General features: G+C 45.0%; 1 protein-coding gene across 2 annotated transcripts in view; it reads left to right on the top strand.

The window, feature by feature from the left end:
* The window catches only part of FAM189A1 (family with sequence similarity 189 member A1), a 447,576-nt gene that overhangs the window by 403,971 nt on the left and 18,097 nt on the right, over positions 1 to 25,508 (top strand). For both annotated transcript variants that reach the window (XM_042941212.1, XM_042941211.1), the window contains 3 exons: positions 9,480 to 9,587; positions 18,941 to 19,101; positions 19,697 to 19,832. In XM_042941212.1, the coding sequence (XP_042797146.1) occupies positions 9,480 to 9,587; positions 18,941 to 19,101; positions 19,697 to 19,832 (405 nt within the window). The remainder of the gene's footprint in view (positions 1 to 9,479; positions 9,588 to 18,940; positions 19,102 to 19,696; positions 19,833 to 25,508) is intronic.

Consider the following 25,508-nt stretch of genomic DNA (forward strand, 5'->3'; position numbering starts at 1 on the left):
GTAATTTCATCCAAGAATGCCCTCTTCTCCAGGGAGTCTGGAGCAACCTAATCCCCTGTGGTCTGGTAGGTCTGGAGATGGGAAGGAGTGAACCCCAGGCCATCAGATACATCAAGGGCACCCACAGGTGAAGGCACATCTTGATTCTGTAGGGATGACACCTAGTCCACATCTTCAGTCCTGACCTCCATAATGTGCTCCAGACATGCCTTTCCAACTGATCACTAACGTCTCTGTGGGCAGGCTCCTGGTAGCTCAGCTTTACATGTCCCAGACCACATTGGTTATTCTTTGAAGATTGCTGCTTTCTCACAGGTCCCTGGCACAACTGCTGGCATCTCATGCTCCCACTCACAATGTATGCTTCAGAATCATCTCCTACCCATTCTTCTCCCACATTCCAGTCTGCCCCCAACCAATGGCCATGCCCTGTTGGTTTTAGCTTCAGAGTCACTCTCAGACTCCCGGTCTCCATGCTTCCTCCATGCACTTTGGTTTCATTCCTCTGCAGCAGTGACAAAATGGTTACCCCCATGTTTCCAGTCTCTCATTTCAACACATATTTACTGAGCACCTGCTACATCCCAGTTTCTATGGTAGTAGGCCCTGCAAAAGGTGTTTCTCTCCACTGTTTGTGAAAATAGCTTACATTATCTTTTTCCCAACATCACACATCTTCAGAGGTATCTCATCACTTAGGAAATAAAAAAAAAAACCTCCTTAGCCTTTTTCCAACCACATCGTTGTGTGCTCTTTTCCACAACTGAGCTCCCATCCTGCTCCATCCTTAGTGGCTGCAGGAGCAGGGAGGACACTTGAGATGGCCATAGTAATGTTGCACAGAAGACTTAAGGCAGATGTCTAAGCCCTGCTACAGCCGCTGAGAAAACTGAAACAAACAAACAAAAAAGCCACCAAGAGCTTTTGGCCAAGACAGAATTACAGGAACTGGATTTAGTCTCCCACCTGAAACAATTCCCCACGCCCACTCCCCCCCCCCAAAAAAAAAACAGACAAAATATGAAGACATTGAACATCAGGCAATGAAGGACAGTGATCCTGCGATATGGTCAGTAAATGTCCCAGCTTACAGCCTCAAAAGATTCCAGGTCACAGATCAGGGAAGGGGGACTCAACAGGATCCCTACAGACTCCCTGAGTTGGGGACACAAAGCTGAAAGTCCTAGGGAGACTAAAGCCTAGGGACTAGAGTTCCCAGGACAGGATAGTGGAGGGGAGAGAACTCTGGAGTCTTTAGAGGTTCCCTCTGGAGTATTCAGTTGGATAATGATTAGCCCATGCACGTAAAGAAACTATTGGAGTCTAGGGAAGGAACCACAGAAAAGGTTTAGAGAACAGTGTCTATTCTCAGATGTGCTCACACAGGTCTGAGAGTAGCACTTGTTCCCACATTATTCAGAGTAATCAACACAGCTTTCCCTCAGGAGTGAGGAATAATTAGCCCTAGACTGAGCCCTGCTCATTTCTGCCTAACAAATCTGAAAAACGAGACTCAGTTCTCTGTCTTCACATTGTCATTGAACAGTTTAACCTTGGGTATTTGTTTAAACATGGTATGTTAACTTTGTCCCCTATAATATCATAATAACCCTCCTTTTTGGCTATTTTACAAGTCAGCTTTGAGAACAAATGAGTGGGAAAGGGATTGCAGAAAGACTTTGTGATCATAATGACTTACAGGAGAGTGGGGAACTTTCTTAAAGGATGAGATAGATAACACGTGGGTTCATGTGTAATGGGAATTACATTCTGGGAATGCTCCCAGAATAGAAAGTCATGTGGACACATACCTCATGCATGTATGATGCATGTCAGGAAATGCAATACTTCCCACCTCCTCTTGAGGATTTGTCAATCCCTTGATTAGATCACTGAAACTAACCTCATTAGTGCCATGGTCTTTCAGGTGAAAGATCCAATTTTCCTGATATCTTTTTGAGTATGTACAGTATTTTGTACATTTTTGAATGAGTAAAATTGAATTTGAGGCCATATCCTTACAGGTAGACCTTGTTTTATTGTGCTTCATTTTACTGCACTTCTTAGATACTGTATTTTTTTTTTACAAATTGAAGGTTTGTTTGCATCAAGCAAGTCTACTGGCAACATTTTTCCCACAGCACTTGTTCACTTCTTGTCTCTGTCACCTTTTGGCAATTCTCACAATATTGTGACTTTCATTATTATTATATTTTTTATGGTGAGCTGTGAGCAGCGATCTCTGATGTTTTACTGTTAAGATTGTTTTGGGGCACCATAAACCATGCCCATATATAAAATGGCAGACTGAATTGATAAATGTATGTGTTCTGACTGCTCCACTGACCAGCCATTCTCTGGTGTGTGCTGTCTCTCTCTCTTTCTCTCTCTCTCTCTCTGGGTCTACCTGTTTCCGGAGACATAACAATATTGAAAGTAGGATAATTAATAACCCTACAACAGCCTCTAAGTGTTCAAGTGAAAGGAATAGTTGAATATCTCTCCCTTTAAACCAAAGGCTAGAAATGATTAGGCTTAGTGAAAAAGGCATGTTGAAAGCTGAGATAGGCTAAAAGCTAGAGCTCTGGTACCAGTCATCCAATTAGTGAATACAAAGAAAATGTTCTTGAAGGAAATTGGAAGTGCTACTCCAGTGAGCACATGAATGTTAAGAAAGAAAAACAGCCTTAATGCTGACGTGGAGAAAGTTTTAGTGGGCTGGATAGATGATCAAACAGCCACACATTCCTTTAAGCAAAAGCCTAATCCAGAGCAAGGCCCTCACTCTCTTCAGTTCTACAAGGACTGAGAGAGGTGAGGAAGCTGCGGACAGAAAGTTTGAAGCTAGAAGAGGTTGCTTCATGAGGTTTAGGGAAAGAAGCTGTCTCTGTAGCATAAAAGTACAAGGTGAAGCAACAAGTGTGGATGTATAAGTTGCACTAAGTTATTCAGAAGATCTAGGTAAGATCATTGATGAAGGTGGCTACATTCAATAGTATATTTTCAATGGAGAAGAAACAGTTGCCTATAGGAAGAAGATGCCATTTAGGACTTTTATAGCTAGAGAGGAAAAGTCAATGCCTGGCCTCAAAGATTCTAAAGACAGATCGACTCTGATGAAGATGCACAATGAAAGTAATGTCATTTTCATGCCTGCTAATACAACATCTGTTTTGCAGCCTAACGATCAAGGAGTAATTTTCAACTTTCAAGTCTTCTTATGTAAGAAATACATTTCATTCAAGCCAAAACTGAAGTGAGATATCACCTCACACCTGTAAGAATGGCTAAAATCAAAAGCACAAGAAATGACAAGTGTTGGCAAGGATGTGGAGAAAAAGGAACCCTCTTGCACTTTTGGTGGGATTGCAACGTGGTGAAGCCACTCTGGAAAACAGTATGGAAGTTCCTCAAAAAATTAAAAGTAGAACTACCCTATGATCCAGTAATCACATTACTGGATATTTACCCCAAAATTACCATAACAGTAATCCAGGGGAGAGTGGTTAGGATGGTGGAGGAGTAACGTGACCCTAAGCTTGCCTCATCCCTCAAACACAGCTAGATAAATATCAAATCATTCTTAACACCCAAGGAATTGATCTGAGGACTGAGAAAACAAGGCTGAACATCTACAAGTAGAAAAATGACCACCTCATGGAAGGTAGGAACTGTGGAAGTTGATTTGAAGGAGAAAAGAACTGTGGGTGCTGTGGAGGGGAGGAAACCCTGATCATTGAGAGAAGAGTGAGAGAGAAAGAGTGAAAAAAGAGTGAAAATGCAGAGGGTACTGCACAAGAAAACCCTTCCCAAAAACCATTGATGGGAAAAGGAGAGGGGCTGAATACTTCCAAGTCTTTATACGCAACAGACTAAAGTTTTAGAGATCCACGCTGCTGCTGGGGTTGTGCCTGGTTGGCTTAGCAGTGCTCTGGTGGGGAAGGAGGGCAGAAACCCGGGAGCAGGCAGCATGATTTAAAAATGCACTAACCAAGATGCAAGCCTGAATGATGCCAAGACAAGGAGGATGGACGAATCAGAGGAACAAATCAATGATATAGAAGATAAAATTATAGAAAATAATGAAGCTGAAAAGAGGAGAAAAATAAAGGTATTATATCATGAGTGTAGACTTAGAGAACTCAGTTACTCCTTAAGGCATAATAACATTCATATCATAGGAGTCTCAGAAGATGAAGAGAGAAAAAGAGGGGCAGAAGGTTTATTTCAGCAAATTATAGCTGAAAACTTCCCTAATCTGAGGAGGGAAACAGATGTGAAAATCCAAGAAGCACATGGGAGCAAGAGAACTCCCAATAAATTCAATAAAAGCTGGCCATCACCAAGACACATCATAGTCAAATTCACAAAATACACAGACAAGGAAAGAATCCTCAAAGCAGCAAGGGGAAAAAGTCCTTAAACTACAAGGGAAGACAGATCAGATTCACAGCAGATCTGTCCACAGAAACTTGGCAGGCCAGAAGGGAGTGGCATGATATATTCAATGTGCTGAATGGGAAAATATGAAATATGCAGCCAAGAATGCTTTATCCAGCAAACCTGTCACTCAGAATAGAAGGAGAGATGAAGAGTTCCCCAGAGAATCAAAAACTAAAGAGTTTGTAACCACTAAGCCAGCCCTGCAAGAAATATTAAAGGGAACTCTTTGGGGAAAAGGGGAACAAAGCCAACAAAGACTAGAAAGGAATACAGAACATCACCAGAAACACTTACTTTAGAGGTAACACAATGGCACTAAATTCATATCTATCAATAATCACCCTGAATGTAAATGAGCTAAATGCTCCAATCAAAAGACATAGGGTATCAGAATGTATAAAAATAAAAACAAGACACATTTATATGCTGCCTACAAGAGACTTATTTTATAAAGACCTAATGATACCTGCAGATTGAAAGTGAAGGGATGGAGAACCATCTATCATTCTAATGGATGTAAAAAAAAGGAAAAAACCAGAGTAGCCATACTTATATCCGGAAAACTGGATTTTAAACCAAAATCTGTAACAAGAGACAAAGAAGAGCATTATACCACAATTAAGGGGTCTGTCCATCAAGAAGATCTAACAATTATAAATATTTATGCCCCCACCTTGAGAGCACCCAAGTATATAAATCAATTAATAACAAACATAAACTCATTGATAATAATAATTAATAATAGATAATAGTAGGAGACCTTAATACCCCACTTACAACAATGGACATATCATCTAAGCAGAAAATCAACAAGGAAACAATGGCTTTGAATGACACACTGGACCAGTTGGACTTACCAGTTATATTCAGAACATGCCATCCTAAAGCAGCAGAATACACATTCTTTTCAAGTGCACATGGAACATTCTTTGGAATAGATCACATATTGGGTTATAAATCAGTCCTCAGCAAGTACAAAATGATGGAGATCATACCATGCATATTTGCAGACCACAACACTATGAAACTTGAAATCAACCACAAGAAAAAATTTGGAAATCCCACAAATACATGGGTTAAAAACATCCTACTACAGAATGAATGGGTTAACCTGGAAATTAAAGAAGAAATTAGAAAATATATGGAAGCAAAGGAAAATTAAAACATGAAAGTCCAAGCCCTTTGGATGCAGCAAAGGCAGTCCAAGAGAGAAGTATATTGCAATACAGGCCTGTATCAAGAAGCAAGAATAGTCTCAAATACACAACCTAACTTTACACCTAAAGGAGCTAGAAAAGGAGCAGTATAAAAACCTAAATCTAGCAGAAGGGAACTAATAAAAACTAGAGCAGAAATAAACGAAAGAGAAACAAACAAAAACAGAACATATCAATGAAACCAAGAGCTGATTCCTTGAAAAGATTAATAAAATTAATTGATAAACCCCTAGCCAGACTTGTCAGAAAGAAAAGAGAAAGAACTCAAATAAATAAAGTCATCAATCAGAGAGGAGAGATCACAACTAACACCACAGAAATACCAAAAATTATAAGAGATTATGAAAAAATATATGCCAATAAACTGCACAAGCTGGAAGAAATAGACAAATTCCTAGAAACATACAAGCTACCAAAATTGACACAGGAAGAAATAGAAAGTTTGAATAGACCCATAACCAGAAAAGAAATTGAATAAGCAATCAAAAATTTCCCAACAAACAAAAGTCACCAGATGGCTTCCCAGGGGAATTCTACAAGACATTTAAAGAAGAATTAATACCTGTTCTTCTCACACTGTCCTCCCCCCCCAAAAAAATGGAAGGAAAACTCCCAAATTTCTTCTAGGAGGCCACGATTACACTGACTCCAAAACCAGAAAAAGACCCCACTAAAAAGCAGAATTATAGGCCAGTATCCCTGAACATGGATGCAAAAATTCACAACAAGGTACCAGCAAATTTAATTCAACAGTATTAAAATAATTAGTCACCACAAGTGGTATTTATTCCTGGGCTTCACTGATGGTTCAATACTCACAAATCAATCAATGTGATATACCACATTGATAAAAGAAAGGCTAAGAACCACATGATTCTCTCAATAGATGCAGAAAAAGCATTTGACAAAATACAGCATCCTTTCTTGATAAAAATTCTTAAGTAGGGATAGATGGAATGAACCCCAACATCATAAAGGCCATATATGAAAGATCCACAACTAATATACCCAATTGGGAAAAAAAAATGAGAGCTTTTACTCAATGGTCAGGAACAAGACAGGGATGTCCACTCTCACCATTACTATTTAACATAGTACTGGAAGTCTTAGCCTCAGCAATCAGACAACAAAAAGAAATAAAAGACATCCAAACTGGGAAGGAAAAAGTCAAAATTTCACTATTCAAAGGTGACATGATACTCTATGTAGAAAACCTGAAAGACTCCACCAAAAAATTCGCTAGAACTAATACATGAATTCAGCAAACTCACAGGATATAAAATCAAGGTACAGAAATCTGTTGCATTTCTATATACCAATAATGAAGCATCAGAAAAAAAAATCAAGGAATCAATCCCATTTTACAATTATACCAAAAACCCTAAGATACCTAGGAATAAACCTAACCAAAGAGGTAAAAGATCTATACTCTGAAAACTATAGGACACTTATGAAAGAAAGTGAAGAGGACACAAAGAAATGGAAAAACATTCCATGCTTATGGATTGGAATAACAGATACTGTTAAAATGTCTATACCACCCAAAGCAATCTACACATTCAGTGCAATCCCTATCAAAATGCCACCAGCATTTAAAAACAATCTTAAATTTTGCATTGAAGGACAAAAGACCCTGAATAGCCAAAGCAATCTTGACAAAGCAAAGCAAAGCTGGGGGCATCACAATTTCAGACTTCAAGCTGTGTTACAAAGCTATAGTCATCAAAACATTATGGTACTGGCACAAAAACATACATATGTATCAATGGAACAGAATAGAAAACCCAGAAATCTTCACAATCTTGGATTAGACAGAAGTTCTTAAACTTGACACCAAAAGCATGATCCATAAAGTAAAATTGGTAAGCTGGATCTTGTGAACATGAAACTTACAAAACTTGTGTTCAGTGAAAACTTGTGTGAAGAGGATTAAAAGACAAACTATGGACTGGGAAAAAATGTTTGCAAACCACATATCTGACAAAAGAGCAGGATCTTAAATGCAAAAAGAACTCTCAAAACTCAATAAAAATGCATCCAGTGCATTTGGGGAATGGGAAAAAGGTATGAACAGACACTTTACCTAAGAGGGCATAGATATCCAATGAGCACACATAGGGTTGCCTGGGTGGCTCAGCTGGTTAAGCGTCTGACTCTTGTTTTCACTTAGCTCAGGTCATGATCTCACGGTTCATGAGTTTGTACCCCACATGGGTTCTGAGCTGACAGTGCAGAGCCCGTGTGGGATTCTTTCTCCCTCTATCTCTCTGCCCCTCCCATGTTCGTTCTCTCTCTCTCTCTCTCTCTCTCTCTCTCAAAATAAATAAATAAACTTAAAAAACTGAGCACACATGAAGATGTTTAGCAGCATTAGCCATCAAGGAAATACAAATTAAAACCATATTGGTATATCACTACACTCCCTATCAGAATGGCTAAAATAAAAATGGTGATACCAAGTGTGGGCAAGGAAACAGAGAAGCTGGATCATTCATACACTGCTGGTAGGAACGTAAAATGGTTCATCCAGTGTGGAAAACAATTTGGCAGTTTCTCATAAAACTAAACATTCAATTACCATGTGACTCAACAACTGTACTCTTGGACATTTTTCCCAGAGAAATAAAAACCTATGGTCACACAAAGACCTGTACACAAATGTTAATGGCAACTTTATTTGTATAAGCCAACAAACTGAAAGCAACCCAGATATTTCTCATCTGGTGCCTGATTGAGCAAACTGGCTACATCCAAGCCATGGAATACTGCTCAACAGTAAAAAGGAATGAACTACGATACATGCAACAGCGTGGATGAATCTTCAAGGGATTATGCTGAGTGAAAAAAGTAAGGTTACATGCTATATGATTCCACTTGTATATGGTTCTTGAAAGGACAAAATTATAAAAATTGAGACCAAATTAATGGTTGACAAGGGTTGAGCTGGAACAGGGGGAAGGAGGTATGTTGGTCAATGAAAGGGCAACATGGGGCAGGGAGCCTTGTGATGATGGAAATGTGCTTCTTGACTGCATCCACATCAATCCTGGCTATGATATTTCACTATAGTTTTGTAAGATGCTACCATGGGGGAAACTGAGTAAAGAGTATGCAGGATTTCTCTGTATTATTTCTTATATACCTGCATGTGATTCTACCATTACCCCAAGGTAAAAAGCTTAATTTAAAAACTTGGCATTTTAGGGGTGCCTGGGTGGCTTCCTCAGTTAAGTGTCTGACTTCAGCTCAGATCATGATCTCATGGTTCATGAGTTCGAGCCCCACGTAAGGTTCTGTGCTGGCAGCTCAGACCCTGGAGCCTGCTTCAGATTCTGTGTCTCTCCGTCTCTGCCCCTCCCCTCTTCGTGCTCTGTCTCTCTCTCTCAAAAATGAATAAACAGTAAAAAGGAAGAAAGGAAGAAAGAAAGAAAGGAAGGAAGCAAGCAAGCAAGCTTGGCATTTTATTAAATACTTAAAAATTTTGAGATACATTTTATAATTAATAAAGATTTCCCACCCACTTAAATGCTGGTGATTCCAAGATTTTCTTAGACAGTGACTGCCTAATCATGATCAAAATTGTGAAATATATCATTTAGTATCTAATAATTCGATCAGCATTGTAGAAGAATAAACAGATGTGTCTCTATTAAAGTCCAGTTTTGATTATGAAGCAAACAAAAAGCTACAAAACAAGACCTCCATGGAGTGGATAACAATTGGCCACGCTTTTTCTGGACCTTGATGGAAATGCTAAGGATCTGCCTTCTGGGTTGTCAGGATGAGACTGACTTTCTTTTGCCTTTTTCTCTCTCACAGGATCTCCTCTTCAGCGTGTGTGCCCTCAATGTCCTCTCCACCATCGTGTGTGCGTTGGCCACAGCCATGTGCTGCATGCAGATGGTCTCTTCTGATGTCCTGCAGATGGTGAGTGGCCCCCTTCCTTCCCAAGCACGCTCAAGATGGCTAGCCTGACCCCCTTCTCCTCCAGCCAGTTTGAAACCAACATAGAGTGGACACTTCTAGCTTCCAACCAGAAACCCCAAGGATGATAGGCCCTGAGGGTCCGTGGAGGCCACCTCATGCTGCCCTCTGGAAGACAGAGAACCTGTACATTTGGTGCCAGTTAACATATTTATTTTAGGCATTGAATGCATGTTAACAGAGCTGCATGTTAGCAGAGTCCGGCCACCCTCATGCCCCTCTAGATGGCCTCTACTGTGTCCCCTGAATAATTTTAGTGACAATCCTATAGCCCTAGACATCCTCTGGGCCCAGCACCTCCAGAGTGAGGTGGCTTCTTCAAGCTTTAATGTTCTCTTTTAATAAAGGGAGGTGAGTTCTTTTCAAATTGAAAAACTGCTCATCTGTGCTTTTTAGACTTCCTAATTAACCCTGAGCTCATAATCTACTGGCAGGTCACTGGCTGGCCCTCATGACCATCCTGGCCAGGGTCTTACAGTCGAAGAACTGCTGCTCCCAAGGGAGAAAGATAAGAACAGGAGCAAGGGTCATACACATATTAATACACGTTTATAAGTACATGCTTAATAAATAATGAAGGCTCTTTATTATTCAGTGTAAATGAAACACAGCCCATTGTTTGCTGTGTCACCACTAAAGTCAGTACGATAAAGAGAAACTAATGGGAAGATATTGTTCTCTAGTGCTCAGGGTAGGAATCATCTGTGTGTGCGTGCATCTGTCTGTCTCTGTGTCTCTGTCTCTTGTGTTGCTTCTTCAAGATCCATCTGCCTCCCCCTCAGTGTTTTATGCATCTCACGAAAAGAAAAGCAAGTTATTCTTGTAGTAGGCTGTTTTATTTGCTCTTTCTTATCCACCCCATGGCAATACATCAGTTCATCAAGATACAGGGCCAGAGAGCATCATTACCAAGATGTTAAAAATTCATTGGTTCTAATCATATGCAACATCCGCCTCTTTGTCCCAGTGTATATCTACACAGCTGTCACAGCCAGGGCTGACCTTTCTGAGAAGTGGCAGTTCTCCGAAAGGTATCTAATTAAGCAGTTATTCAGCAGCGATGAACTTTTGGCCCTGCTCATCGAGGCCTCATGTTGGTGATTTTCTCCGGCATGTTGTGTAAAGGAAAGGTTAAGTACCATGGGGTTCTACTCACCTCTGCATATTTTACTATTGATCTGTAAATATCACACCAATTTGACCAAACTAACAGAACCAAAGGGCTATAAATGTAAACGTTTGCATTTCCTGGTTTGAAGTGTTAGAATGAAACCCAACTAAACAAGCATCAGGCCTATGGAAGCTGTGATAGAGTATACAACTGTAACATCAAGAGCAGGGTCATTCTATCATTCTGCCACAGGGAACCTGAGCGGGCCTGGAATCCTGGGCCTGACGACAGCCATGACTGGGTCGGAGTCCCACCTCTTCTGCATATGAGGCAGGGGACTCCGGACATGTCACTGAACCCGCCAGAGCCTCAATTTCCTCAACTCAAATGAACCTAATGGTATACCTGGTGAACATTCAAGAAACATGACCTAGTCAATCCATAAATGTGGGCAGAATATTAGTTACTGGGCTATCTCAGCCACGACTGTGAATGCCATGGCCCTTGATGTACTTTGCCAACTGTAAAACACCACAGGGAAATAAGGTGTTTTTACAATTACCACAGCCACCCTCACAACCTCTGGTTGTTTCATAGCTGAGTGTTTGCGGGTAAGTTTGCTTCTAGCCCCTGGCTTAGAAGTAGAAATCAGTTAAATTCCTGCAGGTGAGTCCTTTTCCCTTTGTGGCTATGGGCTATGGGACCAGACAAGGCTCAAGGGGAACAGGTGGTATATGACCATGGTGCATTGTGGAACCAGTGCATGATCTTGGGCACATCCCTGCCTATTGGTCCCAGTTTCCTCTGCTCTATTTAAGACTGTTCATGTTCTGCTTCCTCTTGGGTCTGCTGACAGAGGAATCACATAATGCATGTGTGTGGACTTTGAAAAACCCTGGTGGCCATGTGAAGGAGGTGGGCTTTTACCACATGGGTGAGAAGCTGGGTGAAGCTGGCCACACAGGCTGCACCCGTGAGAAAGGAGAAGTGGGAAGCCCAGGGGCTCATGGGTACGCCCTGCAGGATGGAACCTGGTACTAGTTATTCATGAAAATGCCTCAGGCTCTTTTTACTTTTTTAGAAAAGTCTTCTCCTTTTTCTCCAGCTCTACTCCATTGCAATTGACTTTAATTTTCTTACTTAATTTCATTAGACTGTTTAATTAAAGAAGTAATGTATGATCACTGAAACAAGTAAAACATAGAGATAAAGGCATAGTTAATAATCTACCTTCTCCCATCTTATTCTGTTGAGGAAACTTTGCATTAAATCCTTCCATTTCTTTGTTGACTTCTTAGTGTTTATATTAACATATATAATCTATTTTCCTTGTTCCTCCTTCCCTTCTTCCCTCCTTCCTTCCCTCTCTTCTTCCTTCCATTATTTCTTCCTTTTAGCCAAATAGGATCGCACCATTCATTATCACTCTGCAGTGTGATTTTAATAGCCTGAAACTCTCATGGACATCCCTCTAGGTTAATCTACACAGAAATGTATTCCTGTCTACATTGATCCATAATATGGATGTAATGTCAGTCAGCTGGCTATTTATCTATTCGATCCATGAATGCTTGAGTTCTTTCTTTCTTTTTTTGAGAGAGGGCATGAGTGAGCAAGGGGCAGAGAGAGGGAAAAAGAGAGAGAGGGACGGAGAGAGAGAAGCAGGGCTCATGCTCACCCAAAGTGGGGCTAGAAACACGAGATCATGAACTGAGCCAAAGTCAGATGCTTAACTGACTGAGCCACCCAAGCGCCCTTTTCTTTTCAAAAAAAATTTTTTTATTAATGTTTATTTATTTTTGAGAGAGAGAGAGAGAGAGGGACAGAGTGCAAGCGGAGGAGGGGCAGAGAGAGGAAGACACAGAATCCAAAGCAGGCTACAGGCTCTGAGCTGTCAGCACAGAGTCCAATGCAGGGCTCAAACTCACGAACCGTGAGATCATGACAGGAGCTGAAGTTGGACACTTAACCAACTGAGCCACCCAGGTGCTCCATGGCGCCCCTATCTTATTTTTGATTTTGGTTTTGTTTATGTCATTGTGATCATATAGTGGTTAGTACTCTGCGTTGTGGTTTTGTTTATGCCTGTGCAGATGGTGCTTCAGTAAGCACATATAGTCATAGCTCCCTTAGCCCACCTGTGCTGACCCCACTGGCCGGGTAGCCATGGTCTCCATCCCACCGATGATGCACTGCCTGCTCCCCACAACACATTTGTTCACCAGCAGCCTCTGTGGTTCACCCATGTGCCTTCTCTGCTCCCAGTAGTTGGGTCACAAGCTTTCCAAGGGACAGTTGTATCTGTCCCCAAACCAGTCTATGTCAATGGTATTTGGATTGTTAAGTGCATGTTTTAGTGCTATATAAGCCGATGAAATATGAGTGCAAAAAAGAGAATTGTTTATTTTACAAAAAAGGATGGAGTTCTTTGGGAAGATTCAGAAAAAAAAAAGGGTCCCTGGATATACTGCTCTCAATTTTTGGTGTGGGTGAGATAATTATAAGAGGTTGAGATACAGAATTTTAAAAATCTAGGAGGCATCTGCACACACATTGTTTCACAAGTACCTTTAAGCTCCAGCCCTGCTCCAAAAGCACAAAAATGGGAAGTGAGTTAATTCTCATAGGTGTAGTTTATACAACAAAGAAGACCACGGGGCGCTCTAGACAACAGACTGAGACTCACAGCAAGAGCCTTAGCCTGGCATGGAAGGAACCCGCAGTTCCTTTCTTATTTCTGGGGATCAGCATTTTGGGATAAATAACCATTTGGGGAACTCATATAATGAATGCATGTATACATGAGATGCCTAGCGTCAGAATTTAGAAAGCTGAAGTACTGTAATATGTTTGGAACTAGTGGCAAAAGGCGATCTGAGTATAAAATTCAGTTTATAGATATGGTTTTATGGAGAAAGCTTTTACCTCCAAAGTGTCTCTAATCTCACATTTTTAGTTTTATTTCTTGAGCATAATCTCATTTTTCCATTTTTCCATTCAGCTCTTTTCCTCCCCACGTACTTTATCGCCAGCCACTTTAGCCCAAGAGACATCATCTGCTATTGCATGCATCTCCATTAGGAACTTGCCTGTGAACTTCATCTTTTATTATTGTCATTTATGTTCTCAACACTAGTCATGTGCCCTGTAAAGCAGAACACCTCCAGAAAGTGCAGACAGAGCATCATTGCCCACAGAACTAGCAAGGGGTGTCGCGGCCAGGGACGATTGGGACACCACCTCCTGGGAGCCCCAGAATCGCTCAAGTTCACCAGTATCTTCGCCTCTCTGGCTCACTCCACTGCTGGTTCAGCACCCCACGGAGGCTGGCCCTCTTTGGACCCACAGTGGCCTTCCTTGAGGTTTGGGTTTACCAGAAACGTCTCTAGGTAGTAGGTGCTACTTCTGTAGGACTAGGGGACTAGGACCAAAGGGTGTATGGTTAATCTTAAAATCTAGTTACAGCAGACAATCCTAAAAGTGATAGATACAAGCTACAAACATTTTATTTTGACTTTAAATATGCAGATGAGCATTTATCCATCAGGGTTTTGATTTGGGGCCAAGATCTTCTGTTCAATTATAGGTCTACACATTGCTGTACTGAGTTGCATTTCTTTTTTTTTTTCTTAATATTGATTTATTTTTGAGAGAACGTGAGTGGGGAAGGGGCAGAGAGAGGGGGACAGAGGATCCAAAGCGGGCTCTATGTTGACAGGCTGACAGCAGCAAGCCTGATGTGGGCCTCAAACTCACGAACTGCAAGATCATGACCTGAGCTGAAGTAGGACACTGAACCAAGTGAGCTGCCCAGGTGCCCCCAAGTTGCATATCCTGTATAAACTTCATAAAAATATCACTATCTGTAATTTCCAGATCCTTGAAATTGGCATGAGCCAGGCAAAATGAGATGCACGAACTCCCCTGGATATCTTCTGACTCCTCTCCCTCCCTTACAGCTAGCTGCCTTGCCAGTTCCCATTTTGGCAGTGGTTTCTGCTCAGCTGCTCTCCTGTGTCAAGTCTTTCCAAAGCGTCCAACTTGGTTCTCGTAGAACGAGCGAGTTTTCCTGCCTGCATTCATATTTCATTATGAATTACAGTAGTAACTAAAACTGGCCTTTAGCTGTTCGGGAATGCGCCCCTGTGTCCTGGGTAGGCAGGAAACACACATGGTACACCTGGCGTGGTGGCAGGACTGGAGAGCAGCAAGGTGCCTCGGGCAGGCGTCACTCCAGGGTCTGGGGCATGGAGGGAAACCCCAGCTCATCAGATCGGTTGGCCAGGAGAGGTGGATTAAGAAAACTTCTACCATAGTAATACTAGAGTATTTGTACCAAGTCTCAGGAAGGGTAGAGGAAGAGGCCTATTCCTCTGTATTTCTTAGTCCCTGAGGGAAGTCTCAAAGGTGTGTGTGACCCATTCAGGAGCCAGAATGTGGCAGGGAAGCTGGGAAAGTGTGCTGTTCCCTGCGAACCAGAGAGGCAGCTGCTGGTCAGGAGCCTGGGGAGGGTGTAAAAGGAGGCTGGTAGGCTTGTCCTGGGGCCTGGAGGAGACGAGTCTGCTCATAACTCAGAGGAGTTTGTGGAAATTCCAGCCCCTTGTCTCCAGACCCCTGCAGGCCTGTCCTGCCCTCCATTCCTTACTTCTCCCCCTCCCCCTGTGGCCAGAGATAGAGGCATAGGGACTGAAGAGCTAATATTTGTGATGTGGTCTTGTTTAAGCCCCACAACACTGCCATCTGGGTCTGTGACCTAGAAATGGTGTTTCCCAGTATGACCCTGTCAGGCCAGGTGGGGTGAGGAAAGGAGACGAAAACTCAAAGGGGTCAGTAATATGCTTACAGTCTTGTGGGCCCTCAGTGGTCAAGCAGGATCACCTGAGGCCTGCCGACCTCTTCACCCTTCATCTCAGACAACAGACTGTGCGCTGTTCTCACAGAGCCAAATTTTAGGGTCTCCGCTAAGTGGGCCTCAGGAAGCCCAGCCCTCCACCCTGGTTCCAGGGCACATGTAAGGACAGCACATGCCTAAGTTGGTATTCCCTCTCCAGAGCAGACATATGGGAAGAGACTTCCCTCCAGCAGGGTCTAAAATGCACACTCCTCTTTTGTGGATGATGAAGGCTGGGCAATAATGAAACTCCCATCAGGTGTGTGAACCCCTTGGGCTAGAGGAACACAAGGGTAGGAGTGGGGAAGGAGCAGGATAATGTAGCTCCTTTCTTCCAGACTCCCCCCCCCCTCTAGCACCCCCTGTTGGCAGAACCCAACAGTTAGCCAGCTGGCAAGGGAGTCTAGGAAATGTGGTTTGCAGAGGTCTAGCCCCAGCATCTCAGAGCAGAGTCCAGAGCAGGTGACCTTGGCCTTGGAGACAGCCCCTGCCTCATTAAACGGATACTGGTGGGGGCAGGGGGAATATGTCAAGTGTCACTTTCAGCCTCCCCTTGGGGAGGCTGAGAAACCTAGGGGAATAAGCTCAGTTTGCAATGGACTCAGTCTGAGTTGGTTCCATAAAGGTGAAGCCAACACACTACTGGAAAGGCAACGTAGAGTTTAGAGCAGAAGTGGTTAAACCTGTTGTTTAACCTTTAAAAAGCCGCGGGTGTATGGCAGCATTTAAACCTCCTAATAGGGTCATCTGGGGTGCCTTGCCTCTCATTGAAAATGCTCCTTGTCCTCATTCCTGGGGGGATTGTACCTTCAGCAGGAAAGCATTTTGGCTTTTGCATTTCCTGCTTCAGTGTTTTATTGATTTTTCTAATTTCTGATACACACCAAATCAGAGTATGTCTCAATTAGACCTCAAGGACATTTGGCCTTATCCTAACTGCTCAGCTTTGTGCTATAAGCATCAGGGCTGACAGCTGTCCAAGGTGGAGTATGACAGACACACATTCGACCTGCTCATAGCCAATGACTCATCTCTATTTCAGACAATTAAAGCCACGGCTCAGACCCCTTGGAAAGGCAAGGAACGTGCTCTGTGTGTTAAGAAAACCCACACGAAACAATTTCAGTCTGTGATGTTGCATGTGTAGGCATGGTCACTATTCTTTCGCTGTTAGTCTGGAGCAGGCTAGTTTCATGGAATTTGACCATATTCAAAATTGTGACCTGACCCACACTTGGGCAAAAATGTCCTATCATCCCAGCCTTTTTTTCAAGTCCAGACCACCCTACCCACGGCTGCCAGAAAGCACTTCCTACCACACAGCTTTAATAGCACTGCTCCCTAGCTCTAGCACCATCACTGGCTCCCCAGTGCCCCAAGAATTAAGAATTAATTTCTAGAGCCTTATATAAATTTGCTTTTCTTAAACACATCTTTCACCAGCTCACCTGTTACCTTCTTGCAGGCCCACCTGTTGATATCCTACCAATCTGCAGACCCATTCAAATGTCATCTTCATTAACCCTTTGTAGACTCCAGGTCTCCACACAGTGCTTGGAGAGCTCACTGACTAGTGGAACTGTCCTTGCTTGGCCGTGTACACTTGACTGTCTCACGTGTCCCTCACCCCCCATGCAGTGGGAGGCCCCAGAACCTAGCATTCACATAACACAGAGTCTTGTTGGCCCTACAGGAGCTCACAGTGAGGTGTTGACTGGAACTGCGGCAATGGCTCAGGCATCTCCACAGGTAACCCCTTGGGAGCAGTGACCAGAGGGTGGGAAGTTATTGGCCACTGCTTCCCATTGGCATAAATGGAAAGCTAGGCAGAGGCAGAGTTCTTTTTGCTTAAGAGATTTTACCTCAGTTTGCTCAAGCAGCATCTCAGTTTTAAGGTTGCCTCACAGAATGTTCTGGAGCTCATCAAGGATTATTTTCCTTCAAAGCAGTGTTTTTACAAAGTTTATGAATTCCCTAGGACTGCAAAACACTCATCGATACTATGTGTCCAAAGGGATCCATAATGAAATATTTGAGAAATGTTCCACTCATGATTTGGGGGCACCTGTGTGGCTCAGTCAGTTAAGTGTCCAACTCTTGGTTTTGGCTCGGGTCATGATCTCACAGTTTCATGAGTTCAAGCCCCATGTCAGGCTCTGCACTGATGGCACAGAGCATGCTTGGGATTCTCTCTCTCCCTCTTTTTCTGGCCCTCCCTGCACTTGCACTGTCTCTGTCTCTCTCAAAATGAATAAATAAACTTTAAAAGAGGGGGGCGGGGCGCACTGGTGCAGACCTTCTCAGGGCCTTTAACACTGTAATATACATTATAGGGCTCCAAGAAGGGAGTACAATATGTGGCATTTCCCAGTACTTGTTTTTTTGTTTTTTTGTTTTTTTTTTTTTTGTTTTTTTGCTGCAGGAATTTGGGAGGGGGTGGAGAAGAACATCTTGAGAGTTTGGTGTTTCCTCATGAATGAACTTCGGGAAGTACTGTCTTAAATCGTGGACCTTAGGCACCATTTTTGACTACAGGTTTTAGGTAGTATAATCTGAAGAGGAAGAGTTAGTGGTGGGGATAGAATTAAAGACTTCCTAGATTGGAGGTGCCAGGGTGGCTCAGTCAGTTAAGCGTCTGATTCTTAATTTTAGCTCAGGCCATAATCTCAGTGTGTGGGTTTGAGCCCCGTGTCAGTCTCTGCACTGATAACACAGAGCCTGCTTGGGATTCTCTCTCTTCCTCTCTCTTAAAATAAATAAACATATGTAAGAGAAAAACAAAAAAACAAAACAAAACAAAAAGACTTCCCTGGGGGCATCTGGGTGGCTCAGTTGGTTGAGCATCTGACTTCAGCTGATGTCATAGTCTTGAGGTTCCTGGGTTCCAGCCCTGCATTGGGCTTTGTGCTGACAACTCAGAGCCTAGAGACTGCTTCGGATTCTGTGTCTCCCTCTCTTTCTGCCCCTCCCCTGCTCACATTCTCTTTCCCTCTCTCTCTCTCTCTCTCTCAAAAATAAATAAACGTTAAAAAAAAAAAAGACTTCCCAGACTGTGTTTTTCCTTAGAACAGAGGCATTCTGCATAGCAGTGTAAGAAACAAAGCCTAATGAAGCTTTGGAGGCGAGGCGTTCCTCACGGAGCCATCATTTTAAAGTGTGTGTTTCGCCGTCACAGCCCGACGGTTTAAATTACATAAGTTCCAAACGGATCATTAAAGCTTATGTGTAATTAGCGTAATTAGACACAAGCCACACAAGATGTCCCACATAACTCTGAATCTCTCTGTTTTCCAGTTCCTTCCACAAAGGGCGCATTCCGCCAGCCCTGCCTGCGTGACCCCCCATGGCACCGTTCTCCACCAGACCCTGGACTTCGATGAGTTCATCCCTCCTCTCCCACCTCCACCTTATTACCCTCCAGAGTACACCTGTACTCCCACAGCCGAGGCCCACAGGTGGGTCTTTCCGGAGATGGTGGTGGTGACTTGTATTGACACCAGGAAGATAGGAGGCAGTCTGGGAGGTGGGACTGGCAAGAGCCACGCTCATTTTCAGTGGGGCAGTTGAGCCAAGGAGAGCAACCATACGAAAGCATGTTTGATTAGAGGGCAGGGCGCGAGCAGTGAAAGAGCTCGAACCCTGGCTTAGATAGACCATGTCTACTGGGTATCGCTGCCGTGCAACAAAAGAGAACCTAGCCCGACGTGAGCGGCTCTATTATGTTCTCATGAAATGCAAAACTGCTATTGAGTAGTGGCCATTAACATAACATGTAAAATGTAATTAAAGATTTAATCGGCTCTGTGATTATTTTCATTTTAATGGACAGGGCCATAGAGTTTACTGAAAATGTCGATATCTTTCCAGAAAAAAGAAAAAAAACCACAAGAGTTAAAACTGCCTAGCAAATTAGACTTTTATTTCACAAGCACGATGAGTAATTGACCAGGGGAAACCCTGACAAGTGACGTGCTGATTGCCTTGAGAGAAATGTCAGCCATCCAGGCTCCTTCCCCCAGGAGTGACAGTGCAATGGTTCTGTCTTTTCAGGGGCCTCCACTTGGACTTTGCTCCCTCTCCATTCAGCACTTTGTATGATGTTGCCATCAACAGCCCCGGCCTGCTGTACCCCGCCGAGCTCCCCCCACCCTATGAGGCCGTGGTGGGCCCGACTGCCACCAGCCAGGTGAGGCCCAGGCCCCAGACAAGCCAGTTTCCTGTACTAAGGCCTGCTCCTTGCATTTGGTTTTCTAATGTTCTATTTATTTTTAAGAGGGCACAAGTCAAGGAGGGGCAGAGAGAGGGGGATAGAGGATCTGAAGCGGGTTCTGGCACTGACAGCAGCGGGCCTGATGTGGGGCCGAGGTCGGACACTCAACTGACCGAGCCACCCAGGTGCCCCTGCTTCTTGCATTTGTATTTCTCTCTAAGCCTTAGAGCAAACCTGTGGTCTTATCAACGCTCGTGAAGAGCAGGCAGCAGCCTCAGGGAGTAGAACCTGCAGAGGCCCCACCCCAGGCCTGGAGATGCCACCCCAATATTTGTGCATTGCCCTCTTGGCTCTTGTCAGATGCATGTGAGCTAGTGTGTCTGGGGACACAGTGCTGAAGGAGCTGGTACAGATTCAAACGCATGAGCAGGGACAGAGCTCAGGCCGTGAACCGGGAACCCAGGGGACTCTGGCCTGTTCCAGCTGCATGCCTCTGTTGCTGCCTCCTGGGGGGTGAGAAAGCAGTGCTGGATCCCTGGTCCTGTCTGAGGCCTGGCAGCTACAGGCCAGGGAAGTGCCAGAGCTGCAGGTAGGAGTAGCTGGCTTTCTCTGAGCTGGGCAAGCCAGGTGCTCCCACAACCTCCCGGTGTCTGACCCACAACAGGCACACACTGGGGATGTGTTGGTGGAGCCTCAGTTTCTTCATCTGTAAAATGGGGATCATAACAGTACCAAGCACATGGGGTGGAACGGGATGTTTGTAATGGACCCAGCACAGTGTTTGATATAGAGTGGGCTCTGATTCAGCAAAAGCCAGTTGTCCTTTTCAATGGTATCATCCTCATCATGGTTATCATCACATGTGTCGCTCCTGAATATCCAAGGCCCCTAGCCAGGGAGGAGAGATGTGAACACTCAGAAGGTCACACAGCACCCACGTGTGGGACAGGCTGTGGGGAGGCCACAGGTTTAGGGGTGCACATGGGGAGCACAGCAGTCCAGCAGAGAACAGGCACATGCAGGGGAGCTAAGAAATCCTGCCAAGAATGGGGGCTGCAGCCTGTTCTGGGCCCCGAGCCCCAGGCAGAGGAGAGTGGGCAATATCATGACCAGGAGCAACCACAGGGCACCAAGACACAGTCCTGGGCCAGTCCAGATTCACGCACCTTTGGGCTTCTCACCTGGCATCCCAAGTCACCTGCCAGGAAGTGGTGCCAGCCTCAGACCTGGCCCAGACCTTCTGTGTCCTCACAGCCCCTTTGAGATCTGGAGCCCACATGGTCAGAAGGCCAGGAGGCAGTGCCTGTTCTCTTCTGGGCCACTCCCTGGGGAGCTTCTGGCCCTCAGGGACCTCTGGGGATGCAAACCTAAAATGGCTGTTCAGACTCAGCCTCCATAAGCTTCCGGAGATAATTGCACCCACAGGGGAGACCACATTCTGCAGGCTGGGCGTTGTGGGACAGAAAGGGAAGGTAAGACCTGTCCACCTCTGTGTCCAGCGGGACCTTGGCTACACGGTTTTTGCAAGAAGGATTCTCCGCGAGCGTCACTTGCGCGGGTCTGCTCAGCCCATCCTCAGCCCACCCTTGCAGAGGTGACAGCCTGGCCAGCTGAGCCTCTGAGTCTCCCATCTCTGCCTACTCTCGCCCTGAAATGTCCTGGCCCAGCTCACCAGGCTGCAGACAGCAAACAGGGACTCGGCCAAGGACTCGTGGCCTTTTTTCTGTCCACAGATGTGTAGGAACCGCCTGAGGTCCGGGTGCAGAGGCAGAAGGGAGGGGATTCATTAGTGAGGGGGCAAAGTGTGACTGAAATCTCATTTCTAAACTTATAATGATTGAAATCCTCTTGAATTTTTTAAAAATCTGAGTGGAGAATTCTACCTTTCCGAAATGATTTCTTTTCTTCTTGATGATAAAAATAATTCAAATCAATGTTATCAATGGCAACTGTGTCCTGTGAAGAGAGTCAGAAGTACTCTGAGGGGAGCCCCCGTGCACTGCTGGAGGGTGCTGAAAAGGGGCATCCAATCCATTTTTGGGGGACCCGGGGAGCCTCTGTGCGCTGAAGGCTCAGGCTGAGTGGGGTGGCAGGTGGCTAGGCTCACAAGGAGGGACCACGCAGCATGCATATCCTCAAAACACAAAGCCACTCAGGATGAGTCTGAAATGAGTGCAACATGGGTGGAGGGTGACCTCAGCGAGGCTGGTTGGATTCTGGGGCCATCAGGACATCCAAGCAAGTGTCCATGAGGTGATAGGGTCTATGTCTTGGAGCCTTGGAGAGATCAGAGTTAGCCACAGAGGTGGTCACCAGAGTCAGGGAAACCAAGTGGGGGTGGGAGAGCTCTATGGAATAACAATACTTTGGGGTGCTAGAGAAAGAGGCTCCCCTAGCACAGGCTGCAGAGTAGACAGAGGGCCTGGACTCATAGACACATGGTTCAGGAAGGGAGAGAGGGGCCAAGTGCTGCCCAGAGGCGGTGAAGGGCTGACCCTGGTCCCCCGCTGGCTCACCATCCAGAGATTGCTGGTGACCGTGGCAGGAGGAGCTGCAATGGGGCAGTGGGGCAGGTGCCAGCATTGGCTAAAGGCAGAGATGAGACGTGGGGAGGTATAGCAGTGGTCTGTCCCCGTGGTTTTTGGATTCCAGTGGGCATCCCAGGCTTGTCAATCAAATACAGATGGCTGAGCCCACCCCAGAGTTTCTGAGTCCATAGTTGGGGAAGGGGAACCTGCCAAGAATTTGCGTTCTGGGGGTTTCTGGGTGGCTCAGTCGGTTAAGCATCTGACTCTTGATTTCAGCTCAGGTCAGGATCTCAGGGTTGTGAGCTCAAGCCCCATGTTGGGCTCTGTGCTGATAACACAGAGCCTGGTTGGGATTCTGTATCTCTGTCTCTCTCTCTCTCTCTCTCTGTCTGTCTCTCTCTCTCTTTCTGTCTCTGTCTCTGTCTGTCTCTCTCTCTCTCTCTCTGCTCCTCCCCTGCTCTCACTCTCTCCCTCTCTCAAAATAAATAAATAAACTTAAAAAAAAAAAGAATCTGCATTCCTACCTAAGTTCCAGCTCCTGCTGCTGTGTTCCTCTAGGGACATGCTTTGGGAACTGGAGTGGATCACTCTTGTGAGATGCTTGGCAAAGAGGAGAGAAGATAGGAGATAGTTAGGGAGACTGTGGGCATAGGGCATGAGGATGTTACCAAAAGGACGTGGAAGGGTCCAGACGTGGGAGCACCTGAGCCGGGGTTGGAGAGGGAAGTCCCTTGAAGGCAGAAGGGGGATGCTGAGCCAGCCTCAGATGGTCTGCTCTGCCCTGTAACCAGCAGGGGCACCAGGCAGGGCAGCAGATGGGCCTGGAAACCCCAGCAAGCCCACAGGGGTATGTGATTCTCCATGGCTGCTTTGGGGAGAAGGAGGAACTCTGCCACCACCCCCCAGCTGCTGCCAGTTGCCATCACAGAATTTGAGCTCCATCCTGGGGCCGAACTTCGGCCTGCCCATCTGTCCTCCCATTTGTGAACGGTTACTCCCATTTCTAGAAGAGAAAATGCCACAGAAGGGTGAGTGACTGTGCACACTGCCCTGTAGAGAGCAGCAGGACTTCTCAGAGCCCTTTGCTTCTCAATCCTGATGACAGGGAACACCCACCCCCAATAATACTCCTCATGATGAGTGTGGAATGCCCACCTCCAAGCCTGTCAGGGACCCTGGATGCTGGAAAGTGGCCTCTGCATTTGGGTGTGACATTCGATGCACACCATACTGGCATACCAGAAGGCTATTGAGGAGTGTTTTATCGCTGATTTACTCTTTTTTCTGAAGCATATAGAATACAGATCTTCCTTGACTTACAGTGGGATTTTCAATCCAAGAAACCCATGTGCTTTGAAAATATCCTTAATACCCCTAACCTACCGAACATCGTAGCTGAGCCCAGCCCAACTTAAGTGTGCTCACAACACTTCCATTAGCCTGCAGTGGGGCAAAACCATCTAATACAAAGCCTATATTTTAAAAAATAGTTATTTATTCATTTATTTATTTAGAGAGAGCAAGGAGGGGGCACAGAGAGAGGGAGAGAGAGAATCCCAGAGAGAGAATCTGCACTGTTAGCACAGAGCCCAACATGGGGCTTGAACCCATGAACCATGAGATCATGACTTGAGCCAAAACCAAGAGTTGGATGCTTAACTGACTGAGCCAACCAGGCACCCCACAAAGCCTATATTATAATAAAGTGTTGACTATCTCGTGTAATTTATGGAACACTGTACTGAAAGCAAAGAACAGAATGGTTTTGTGGGTGCAGAATGGTTTTGTGAGGGTGTCCGTTGTTTACCCAGTCAAGTGGCTGTCTGGGAGCTGTGGCCACCCACCTCTGCCCAGCATCATGAGAGACTACCATACTGCATATCACTATCCTGGGGAAAAAAATCCAAAGTCAAAACTCAAAGTACAATTTCTTTCTAACTGAACGTGTATCACTTCTGTACCATCGTAAAGCCAAAAAATCCTAAGTCAAACCATCATAAGTTGGAGACCGTTTGTATGGGGGAGGATAATACTGGTTCTAATATGACACCGTTCTCCAAAACTATTGAGAATTCTCTAAATGGAGATTTCTTTCACATGATTTTGGTGAGAAAATCCTTAAGGGCAAAGGAAGGCCTGTCTCCTATTGCATTGGCTCAGAACCCACCAGCTTACAAGTGCCTGCACAAACATTATGTGTGCAAGAAGTACGTGTCTGAATGGCCTTTCTCTGGGCTGGCTCTTTGGGGAGGGGGGCAGCATCTGGTGATTACGGGGCCACTGCAATGCTCCCCTCAAGGGGAAGCCTGCGCCTTGCTGGGCCCATTCTCTTTGACCCCGTGGTCTGGCAGCACTTTTCAATTCCACAGACACCTCTAGGAGTCTAGAAGCCAATGAAACTCGTTCCCATCCACAGAGGGAAGGCTGCGCCAGCCACCTGCCCCCCTCCCCTGGGGCAGTCCCCCCACCTGAGGACAGCAAGGAGCTGTCCCCCCTTTACGGCACAATCCTTTGTCACAGGGCAAGGCAGAGGTTAATTACTTCCCCTTATGGACAAACAGCACGTGAATTGTCTATCAGTACTCGTTTGGATAAAGAGAGGAAGACAGACTGACAGAGGAGCAAAGCAGGCATTGTGTGGGCTCTGGACAGGTGGCAGGAGGCCGCTCCTTTGGGAGAACTTTTTGATGCGGGAAGGAAAAGCTCCCTTGACTGAGCACATTCATTCTGACCCATTCACTCTCCTGGATCGGTCACAGGCACGTTCTGTTCTCTGTTTGCAATGTCCTTCTCTTTCCCATGGCTTAAGACCATACCTTGAGGGCAAGATCAGAAGGAGTGCATTTCTTTCTATAGCCAGAAAGTTACTGAGAATTTGCCAGTGTGCTATTCCTGTGGATGACAAGCTTACATTTCCAAGGACCATGGAAAACTGTGCTGTATTCTATAGAACACAGAGCCATGAACTGAACAGAATCCCTTCCTTGTGGGACTCACAGGCTGGCATTGGTAACAGGACGGCCTCCAATAAACTTTGCTGGGACTTCAGGGGAAAAAGGTAGAGTGGGATTGGCATGTGAACAATGGAAAAGGTCTCCAAGGTGCAGTGTAGACAAACAGTGCT

The sequence above is a fragment of the Panthera leo genome, chromosome B3 (genome assembly GCF_018350215.1).
Source record: "Panthera leo isolate Ple1 chromosome B3, P.leo_Ple1_pat1.1, whole genome shotgun sequence".
NCBI classification, from domain to species: domain Eukaryota; kingdom Metazoa; phylum Chordata; class Mammalia; order Carnivora; family Felidae; genus Panthera; species Panthera leo.